Source organism: Solanum pennellii, chromosome 6 (assembly GCF_001406875.1).
Source record: "Solanum pennellii chromosome 6, SPENNV200".
In the NCBI taxonomy this organism is placed as follows: domain Eukaryota; kingdom Viridiplantae; phylum Streptophyta; class Magnoliopsida; order Solanales; family Solanaceae; genus Solanum; species Solanum pennellii.
The window spans coordinates 52,995,881-53,006,763 of record NC_028642.1 but is presented as its reverse complement, the minus strand read 5'-3'; the positions used below and the strand labels follow the sequence as shown (position 1 = coordinate 53,006,763).

Sequence of the window (10,883 nt, the reverse complement as noted above, 5' to 3'; positions counted from 1 at the left end):
GGGGGGGGGGTAGGGGGAGGGACAGGTTTGAAATAGAAAGTTTTCTATGCGGAGCGGTGCGCATGGGTTAAAGTCTTTCGGGTGAATGCTGAACCTGCGTGGCAACCTCCCTGCCTTTCCCCGTTGCTATTCTACTTAATGATTCTCCGTGTGGCCTAATGCAGTTCTGAAAGAGCATTTTAGTGTTGCAACCGGATGGAATATCTCAGTAGATGCAGCTTTGAATCTAAAATGCCCAACTAAATTTCCCAATTTCAGTTTAATCTGTTGTAAGAAGCTAATTTTTGAAGCATGTTGCACCTATAGTAGCTTTTATATTGTATTATAGTGATTGCAAGTCTGTTGGGTTTTTAAGTTCTGCTGGTTGTAGGGTGTGTTTGGTCTGTTTACAATTTCTAGGATTTCCTTGCTTGTCTTAATGTGGTTCAGTTTTGATGTAAAAACTCTTCAAATTTTCTTTGGTTGTAGGCGACATTACTTAGAGTGTCCGCATGGATTGTTGGGAAAGCATATTGAAAAGCTTGTGCAATGTGATCCTCGTCTCAACTTTCTGAGTCAACAAGCAGAGATAACTCTAGATTCTCCTTATTTTGAATCCCAGATGTCAGGTTTTGAAGACACACATGAAAGGGACCGTGAATTTGATCTGAATAATGAAGGGAGTCCGAATTTTATTGACTATACTTCACCTTCTGGAGCTCAGTGTTCCTCCAAAAGTAAGCAAGATCCTAGACCTTTGGAATGTATTCACCAAGAAAAGCCATCCCCAAGATCAGGTAATTATGTATTTTATCTGAGAAGTGCATTTAAGTTTTCTTGAATTGAGTTGTATGGTGAGTATGTCTTTGAAGATGTTGATGATCATCCCTTATCCCCCACCTTTTTGAAAAAATGACAAATTGATCGTCATTTTCTTTTCAAAGAGTGAGAGGAAGTTCGCTACCCATTCCCTTGATTTTATTGCAGTCATGTCTTGGTGTTACAGTTGTGTGTTTCTTGAACATGATCCACATTGAGGGGGTTTTCTCTGTTCAAAAAGAGGAATTTGACCATATTGCAGAATTGGGTTATGGACATGTTATCCTGTGTTGAAGTATATTGGTCTCAACCATTCTATGGCCTATTCTAAGTGATCAGGATTGGCTTCTATATTGCTATCTGAATGTGTATTGTTCTCGTTACTGTGCTGTTTCTCTTGGATTTGTTTTTATTTTGCTGTAACTTCACTTTCAACATGCTGTTATTGATACAGGGGCGAGTGATGATATGGGAAGTAGGGAAGTGGAGCAACGGAAAGGGCTCAGTAACCTCAATCAACTCAGAGTGTCTGGAATACATCCCTCCGTGTCAATGAGTGATTTAGTGAGCCAGCTTGAGCAACGTGTATCAGAGCAGACGACACTTAAAGTCATCAACCTTGCCAGTGATGAACGACCAAGGTCGGAAATCCTGGAAGAGATCTCCCAATCCTTGCTTAGTGACACTCAAAATGTGTCATCATCAGATGAGAAATCTCTTATGTCAAGGGTTAATTCTCTGTGCTGCCTCCTCCAAAAGGATCCTGCAACAGCTCAAGCGAGTGAGAACTGTGGTGATGTGTCGGATGAAAGAAGAGTTAATGAAATAAATTTCATTCCCACCGCACCGCTTGGAAGAAAAGATGTAGAAGATTCTTCTATGCCAGAGGATGAATCAGCTGATCTCTCTAGTTGCAAGCCGACTTCAACAATGTCAAGGAAGGACTCTGTCGGTGATCTGTTGCTGAATCTTCCTAGGATAGCATCACTGCCCCACTTTTTGTTCTTATGCGATGATTCTGCAGGTAACCAGGCTAGATAGTCTTAGCTCAAGTCTACATCAGGTAACCATCGCAAAGGATGGCTGTAGTTTCTCTTGTATATATTGAAAAGCTATGTTAGCAACAGTACTGTCCAGTTTAGGACTTGAAACTTTGATGCATCATTGTTCATGGATAGAATTAGACTGTTTTCGTGCGTTTGTACAAAACTTAGTGCTGTGGAAGTTTTCCAATGCGTTCCTGCTTGTCACTACTGCATTATTTTGCGTAGTATAAAGTTACAGTGAACATGATATTCAGATCTTGCCCAGTGAACGCAGGATGAAACATGAGAATTAGACCACACAGGACAAAATTTTAACGTGCACGAGAAAAAACCGAAGCGATTTTGAGATGCCCTGTAGTTTATTCTGGTATTAGTTATTCTGGGATTGTAGTTTAATTTTTGTCTCATTGAAGACGAATTATCAATCTTGGGATAACTTGTTTTCCGACCAAAACGAATCCTTGATGTACACTCGAAGTGGTCCTAACAAAAATAAAATGAAATCCAATAACCCACTAGGTTATAGAGACTGACATTGCATGTTGACCATAGGATGTCGAATCGAGTCAAGATTATACTGTTACGCAAGTGGAATCAGTCAACTTATTAGACCCAGTATGAACTAAATATTCATAGTCAAATGTCAACCACGTTAGACATTTGAATTTTTTGTGTTCCTCCTGTACCTATATCGGAGTTTGACAAATTAGGGTTCTTTTCCGGATAAGGAAAACACTCTCTATCAAAGGATTTTTTCATATTCAAAATTTGAACCTGAAACCTATAGTTAAAGGAGAAGCAGACTCATTCACTGAACCATGAGAAGTTACTTTTCAAAGCAGTATGTATATATTGACAAGGTAGCAATACCTAGTCAGAATATTTTTAAACATCTAACCATTTATCAATTATCTAACCGAAAGAATATCCATGAACCATAAACTAAAGGAAACAAACTTGATCATGAAAGGAAAATTATAAGTGCACCTATGCCCCCCCCCTCCAAAAAAAAAAAAAAAGCACCGATGACCTTAAAATGAATTGATCTTTAATTTTTGCAACTGAACTTATGCCTAATAGAGCAAAAGTTCGTTAAAAACTAAACTACTCTATCAGTCAAGTTTTGAATAGATTGCACATTTATTGAAGAAAAATCGAGGTAACTTAACAAAAAACAAATACTACATATTTATGATTGCTCAAGGAAAATACTACAACCTAAAAAGGGACAAAAGGAGTAATTTAAGACATTCATGTATTAGAGTGTCAAAGGGAAATCATAGTGAATTATATTACAGTGTTGTCACGTTTTTGTAGTAATATATTTTACTTGATCAAGCACGTACAAATTAATCAAATAAAATTCCATTATCATACTCATGTTTCGCAACTAGCTAGCTTAATTAATCTTAACATGCATGTATGCTATCTTCAAATTCGAACCAATTAGTTGTAGCAGCACCCGCGATTTGAAAAAGTAGCCCTGGTTTTCAAGATGAAAACAATTGGCCAGTGGATGGGGCTGGCCGTGGAGGTGGTGGAGGGGACTTTGAACTTCTTCCTAAACTATTTCCTTTGTTGGGAGCATCCCAATAATAGACAGCCAATTCATTGTTATTAGCAAAATCATAAGTAGAAATTTGCTTGGAATTTGGTGATGGTTTAGGTGGTGGTGGAGATGAAATTGATGGCCTTTCAATTACTTTCTTTGTCACGAGGTTTTGTGTATTGATTGTATGATCATCATCATGACTTGCTAAAATTCTAGCTTCACTTCTTTGTTGGAAACAAAAGAATGTTGTCATGAGAATGAATGTACAAATAGTGATTATTTGCATGTTTCTCAATATTAGTAATAACACACTACTACATTGAGTTAGTTATGGGTCAAGTACTAGAGCATAGTACAAAGGAGTATTTATAGATGTTGTTTTGAAGGGAGTAGGTATTGGTCAAAACTCAAAAGAGTAGTTTTAGGTTCACATTCATGAGGTCTCGAGTTTAAATCTAACAGATACAAGAAGTATTGAATGATTTCTTTAATCCCATCTATCTGAGTTATGATGGAGAGAGGTCTCGAGTTTAAATCTACCAGATACAAGAATTATTGAATGATTTCTTTAATCTCATCTATCTGAGTTATTATGGAGAGAGGTCTCGAGTTTAAATCTACCAGATACAAGAAGTATTGAATGATTTCTTTAATCTCATCTATTTGAGTTATGATGAACAGATAACTTTAATACTTATATTAGTAAAAGGTAGAAAGTATCTTGTAAAATTAATTGAGATATGCAAATAAGCTCGAATGATTAGTGAAAAATAAAGAAAGAGTAGGTGTGTAGTGTGAAATGATTTAAACTTCATTCAAACCATTTCTTAAATTAAAGCATTGACTTGGCCATGCTCAAAAAATTAAGATGTAAGGAGTCAAAGTCTTGTATTTTTCTTTACTAATTGTTCCGATCCTTGTCTCATTTGAATATTTATACATCTTTTTACTACTAGTTGTAATATAAATATCCACAATTTTCAACACGTACTCACCTAAATTATAAAGCAAACAGTATATATGTAATGTGATCACACAAATGAATGATGATATGTTTGATGCCTACAATAATTGAGGACAAGTCATATCTAATTAAAGTTATATATTAAAGATAAAAAAAAATTTCCATCTTTAATCTATTACTTCACTTTAATTTTGTTTTTAAGTGTTGAAACAAAACAAGAAAATGACTAAATTTGTTACATATAATATAGATTAAAGTATTTTCGTAAAGCTAACTAAAGTTTATTAATAAATCAAATATCAAAAGTATCACTTTTTCTAAAGGTGCCCCATATGTTGTGATTTGCTAGACCAAGTAGGGGCCGAATGTGTTGTCTTTAAATTTTGGTTTTCACTGAATTGCCTGTTGAGCACATCCAATTTACTTAAATAATTGTACAAAAAACTTACTTCCGTCCGCTATTGATTTGACACAATGAATTGATACGGATAATTTTATCAAATAACCCTAATATAATATCAGTCATCTAAACATTGGAAAATAAATAATAATATTTAATAGCAATAAAATAAAAATAAAATGATAAATTATTTATTAGTTTTATAAATTGGACAAATATTAATTGGACATTCCAAAATAATATAATAGACAAATAAAGATATACATGTGTCCCTCAATATTTTGAATTATTCACTTCTATGTACTCTCTAAATATGCAAAATTTACCTTTAAAAACTTGAATAATTTAGGTTCAAATTCACAACAAAACTTAGATAGTGTAATCTAATGTGTACTACTAATAATCTAAGTAGAATATATCAAAATTTAACGGAACTGATTTGATGTATACTGTTAAGTAGAATATTATAAATTTTATTAAAATTGATCAATGGGAGGATCGAAATAACACATTTTTAATTAGTACATTAGGACTTAGGACGCTTTATATAAATGCAACTTAACTACTCTACTCAAGTCTTTAATGACTCTAAATGCAATTGTCGTTAATCCGTTTGAAAAGAATGACAATTTTTTATAATTGAAAACAATTTAATTTTTAATAATCTCATTTACCCGGCATGAAAATGATTAATAATCGCACTATAAATGATCCAAAGAATACCATTTTAAACCACATATTTCAATACTTTTTAATTTTTTCTAAATTTTGTATCAAATCAAATAGTGTTGCGCACGTAGATTTGAGACAAAGGAGTATGTATTAAATTTACCAAGCCATGAATAAACATCGATCTCAAAAAGAAATAAATATAAATTCTGGTTTGATAACAATAGTGCATTATTTTATTAATTAATAAGTTAAAAACCACATATCACTCCCTCAAATTCATTTACTACGTACATACGTTGTTAATACTCCATTACAATACGTCTATTACACATATTATTCTTGAGTTAATTAACTCATCAAGTGAACTAAAACCAGGTTATACATGTAGCTACTTTATAACATAAAATAAAAAATACTACACTTAGTAGTGAACTTATATTATATTATAAAGTCCCGATGCTAGCTTAATAGGAAGCTTGAAGAGGCAAAGTAGAAGAAGAGGATGTGATAATGATCTGCCTTTGCTCATCTTGTGGCTTTGGTGGTGGTGGTGAGGCTACATGATCGTGCCTCCCACCAACAGCGATTATGAGCGCCGCCGCGACGGTGTCGTCATGATGAGGAGTAGTACTAATTGTTGTGAGTTGACCAATAATTGGATCAGTCTTGGGAGAAGGAGGTGGTAATACACTATCATGTCTTCCATTAACTATTTCTTGATGTGTTGGTGAAGATGATGTTGGTGGTGGAGGTGTTTTATATGGTGTCCTTCCATAATTACCACTTTCCAACTTCAACTCTATCAGCATCTCATCATCATGGTAATTTCCTGATCAACCAAGTAAGCAACATTATTATTAACTTGTCAAAGTTAATTAGAGTAATAGAAAGGGAACACGCAACGCTAAGGTTGTCTCTGCGTGACCTATAAGATAAATGAAACAATCTCTAATGCTATATTAAGACAGATTGTTTATGTCACACTCTTTGAAATGAGATTTTTTGAAACCGTGCTAATAATGAATGCTTGGTGCACCGAACTGAAAGAGATTATATAGATAAGATTGATTAATTCCCTCAAGTAGATGTAGATTAATTTTAGCTCAAATCATATATATAAGTATGAGAAAAGAAGTGTTTCATAAAAAAAGTGGCATATTATCTTCTAATTACAACGTTATGAATTTATATTAATTACTTTCTCATCCATGCAGCCCACCATAACATTAATTTTCAAGTGGATTAACTAAAAAGAATAATTAATGAATACTAATGTTTAAGTAAATATAATAGAATAGGTAACTAAAGAACAATTAAATTAAATTAAATTAGTAGTAGGTACCTAGTAAAGTTCTTGCTTGAGCTCCTACGAAAATGAGAAAGCTGATAATTATTATAAGAAAGAAAGCTCTGAAGAAGAGGATCATTTTAGCTACTGATGATTTTTTTTCTTATTTGTTCCTTAAAGAAAACCTCTATTTCATGTCTCCATTTATAGACAAAAAAAAAACAAAAGTAAAAAAAAGTTAAAGTGCGTAGTGCATTACCACCAAATTAACCTTCTTTATTCCAACTGATGTTAACTTTCAACTAAAATAATATATTAATTACTACTAATAAACAATAATTAGTCTATAACAGGATCTAATGCCGCAAATTAAAAACACACAGTTTTTTTTATTGTTCCTATTGCGTTGGTATAATTAATAGAATTTGGCACTCAACGACTCAGTCCTGTTAGTTTAGTTTAGTTACGATACTGTATCAGTCATTGTTTATTTATATTACGTTATTAGCGTTTGTTTAGGAGTCTTCTTTATTCTGTCCGTAATTCTATTTAATACTCTTTTAAGTTCATTAATTAATAAAGTATTTTCTTTTCGCATTTGCTTCGTGTTTATATGGTATTAAGGCTCTATAAACTCTAACGAGAACGATCAATTTTTTTTTCTTTTGTGCGTCTCTCACACAGATCAACAAATTTTCTTTCCGCATTTACTTCGTGTTTATATGGTATTAAGGCTCTATAAACTCTAACGAGAACGATCAATTTTTTTTTCTTTTGTGCGTCTCTCACACAGATCAACAACAATGACCAATCATAATGGTACCAACAATCCCATAGTTGTTAATGCTGACAACACAACTAGTAACAACATCATCATTCAATTCAATCCTGCATTTCAATTAACCATTAAACTCAGTGGTGGTCACAACTTCAACTACATCGAAAGCGCAATTCTCCATGCTAATATATGGCTACAACCAGTGGCGGTACAACCAGTAAAGTTGTGGGTGCTCTAAAGTAAAAATATAAAAAATGTGTTAACAGTGAGATTCGAACCTTGGTACAACAACTCTAAAAAAGTCTTAAGTACCCATCCAGGAGCCATTGAACCAACTAAATCATTTATTCATTGGGTGTTCTATGTTAATTTTATACAAATACCTATCAATTTCTACATATAGATATATATTCCGTAACGAAGTTAATGGGTGCTCGAGCACCCGGCAGACACTACGTGGGTCCGCCTCTGGCTACGACCTCTTTGGTGAGTCTATTAATTAATATTAAGTTAGGATGAGTCGCTAAATAAAAATTTTTACTAAAGAATTTAATATATGAATAAGTGAGCACATGTATAAGTAAAAAAGGTTCAAATTGTATTGACTTGGTCTAAACACTCGATATCAATAAGTTTTTTCTCACTTTTCTATACATATTGTTTCTCTCTATTATTTACCATTCTTTTATATCTGTTATTTCTCTCTGTTACCATTTATATCATAAAATCCTATCCTAAACAACTATAATTAGAATGAATAGAAACATTTGATCATTTTCCCAATATAAATACACCATACACATCGAAAAACTCGTGTTGGTAAATAGTGATTAAAGGCATACTTAAACCAATTTATTACGGCAAGCTATATATATATATTATATATTTGCATGACAAATACAAATCATATTGCAAAATTCAAAAGACAAATTTGAACCCACAAAAGTAAAAGTTGTCAGCATCATTAAAGTTGAAGTCATTATATTATAGTGGTGAGTCTGAGTCTTCTTCACTCGTTTTTTAGTACAACAAAACTGGCCGCCAATATGATAGAGTCAATTGCCACGTGAAAAATTACTTAATTATTTTCTCTTAATGTTTACCAATTATTAAAACATATGTACAATGTTCACCTATTACACCTATATATATATGTTAGGTCTAATTCAATCGACCTACCTTCTTAAAAGCAAATTAATTTGGTGAAGTTTATCAAAATTAAGAATTTATACATTGGGTCTTCGAAAGAAAAAAAAGTAGTACATTTCATCAAAATTTGTTCGTAAATTTCACTTATACATGCTTAATTTTGCAAAATTACCTAGTCGTTCTGTCCTAAAAATGTTAAAGAATGACAAAATTCTCGCATTGGTGGTTAATGAGATGGGTGGAAACCTTATAAGACTTGGGCGATCCTCATCCCTTTGAGCTAGCTTTTGAAGTGTGAGTTAGACCTAAGACCTAATTTCACGTGGTATCAGAGCAGGGTTTATCTCACCTAATGTTGGGGCCCCCAAAATCAAATTACCCACACACCAGATGCTAAGCACTGGGCGTGAGGTGTGGTGTTAAAGAATGACAAAAGTCTCACATCGGTAGGTAATGAGATGGGTGGATTCTTTACAAGGCTTAGTCAAACCTCCTCCCTTAAGCTAGCTTTTGGGGTGTGAGTTAGGCCTGAGACCTAGACCTAATTTCACATAAAACACTTGTCATGTTTCACTTTTCAAGTATCAAAAGACATGATCTTTGATAAAAAAAAATTGCTACTTATAATACTTTTCATATAGTTTTTAAATATCAAAATTTAATTTGACTTTTGAAAAACAAAGACAAAGAAAGCAGTATTTTAAAACAAAGTGGAATATAAAGCATATATAGTCGGAGAGAGAAGGTTTCCAAAGTTCTCTCTTATATAATTAACCAAAATTTTCCTTTTTGTCGCACTCATCAATTGAAATTTTAATTAATTAGGCGTTGTTGATTAAAACTATCTATTTTTCCTGATAGATTATGGCATCATATCAAAGATTATAATTAATGGAAACATGCCACGCTCCACAAATATAGTTGCTTAAAGTAGTGCTCTCTCGGTCCGTTTTTATTTGTCATGATTTCTTTTTATAGAGTCAAATTATAAAAACTTCGACTAACATTTTATGATATGTTTTAATTTTTCATCATATTGATATGCAAAAAAAATGCAATTTATAGGACTCTTTGTATATTTTTTGAATATTTAAATTTTTTATCTAAAATATCAAATTAATATAAAATTTAACTTAAAAAATTAGTTAAATTAATTTTTGAAAAACGCAACATGACAAATAAAAATAGACGGAGGAAGTATAAAGCAAAAGTAGTAGCACTAAATCTCAAAAAGAGATGGACCAACAAAACATCATATTACCTGACATGCAAATATTAAGAAAAAGCTAAATATATTACTTATACTTTATGTCAAATCAGATACTATGTTTAAAAAAGGCTAAGATAGTAATTAATTAATTAATTTTTGTGGTCATTCGTGGGCAAATGAAATGTTTGCATAGCCATTAAGGAGTAAATAATTATAAACACTAGATACCAACTCCACTTAGCAACATGAATAGGGAGCTTAATTAGGTAAAATAATTAATTTAATTACTTAGAAATGTATATTGGCTGTGGCTTTCATCTTCCCTACAAGGTAGGCCATTTGCTAAAGCATATAGCACTTAGTTGAAAGAAATTCCAAATATGGAAGAAAAGCTGCATATTGAAATTAATTCCCATTTTGCGTTTGTGGTCCTTAATTCCGCACTATCCTATTCTATTTATTATGGTAGTGTATGCGGGTTCATTCAGAACTTTTTCGTTGAAAAATTACGTGATGATGAAAATCTTAGTTGAATTAGGACCTAGCTAGTTGGTAAGAAGGAAATATTTTTAGTATTTCAATAAGTAAGTAAAAACATATTATTCTACCAATATTAAAATGTAATATCTAGTAATACACTAGGCTAAAATAAGGTGGGAGTGTGAGTGAAGTTCTAACTTAATTATTGTTCCCCAAAAATATTTTGATCAACTCAAACATAAAAAAATTGAAAAAAAAATAATTAAAAATAATACTTTTTCATAAATTCCCTTAAGAGTAATACATGTATTAGTACTATAAGAATTAATTATGAGTGAATCTTGTGCACGTATTAATTATGCAATGACTAATTATTTATATATTAGTTATTGCAGTATCTATCCTGTATGAAATAATATATAAATTTTCTTACAACTTATACATGTACTAAAAATATGAGTTTCTAAATTATCAACCAAAAGTCGTATTGATCGTATATATGAATAATTTACTTCTTATAATCTACCTACGCAACTTATAAATTAT

The 10,883-nt window shown here is 32.2% G+C and overlaps 2 protein-coding genes across 3 annotated transcripts in view; one reads left to right on the top strand and one right to left on the bottom strand.

Annotated features, from left to right (window-relative positions):
* LOC107021199 overlaps positions 1 to 2,048 on the top strand; it is a 5,359-nt gene extending 3,311 nt beyond the window's left edge. For both annotated transcript variants that reach the window (XM_015221809.2, XM_015221808.2), the window contains exons 5-6: positions 469 to 776; positions 1,253 to 2,048. In XM_015221809.2, coding sequence (XP_015077295.1) covers positions 469 to 776; positions 1,253 to 1,839 — 895 coding nt within the window. In that variant the 3' untranslated portion in view covers positions 1,840 to 2,048. The remainder of the gene's footprint in view (positions 1 to 468; positions 777 to 1,252) is intronic.
* Positions 2,049 to 5,639: 3,591 nt separating this feature from the next.
* On the bottom strand, positions 5,640 to 6,924 carry LOC107021562 (hydroxyproline-rich systemin). The gene is made up of 2 exons (XM_015222250.2): positions 6,775 to 6,924; positions 5,640 to 6,261 (listed from the first exon to the last, which is right to left on the bottom strand). The coding sequence occupies exons 1-2, from the start codon at positions 6,857 to 6,859 to the stop codon at positions 5,897 to 5,899; spliced, it is 450 nt and encodes a 149-aa protein (XP_015077736.1). The 5' UTR covers positions 6,860 to 6,924; the 3' UTR covers positions 5,640 to 5,896.
* Between the last annotated feature and the right edge of the window lie 3,959 nt (positions 6,925 to 10,883).

Excerpts from the sequence above, each read along its gene's own strand:
- LOC107021562 (XM_015222250.2), bottom strand. The coding sequence starts at position 6,859 with ATGATCCTCTTCTTCAGAGCTTTCTTTCTTATAATAATTATCAGCTTT. Across the intron at positions 6,262-6,774 it reads TCAAGCAAGAACTTTACTAG|GAAATTACCATGATGATGAG; the intron begins GTACCTACTACT and ends TTGGTTGATCAG.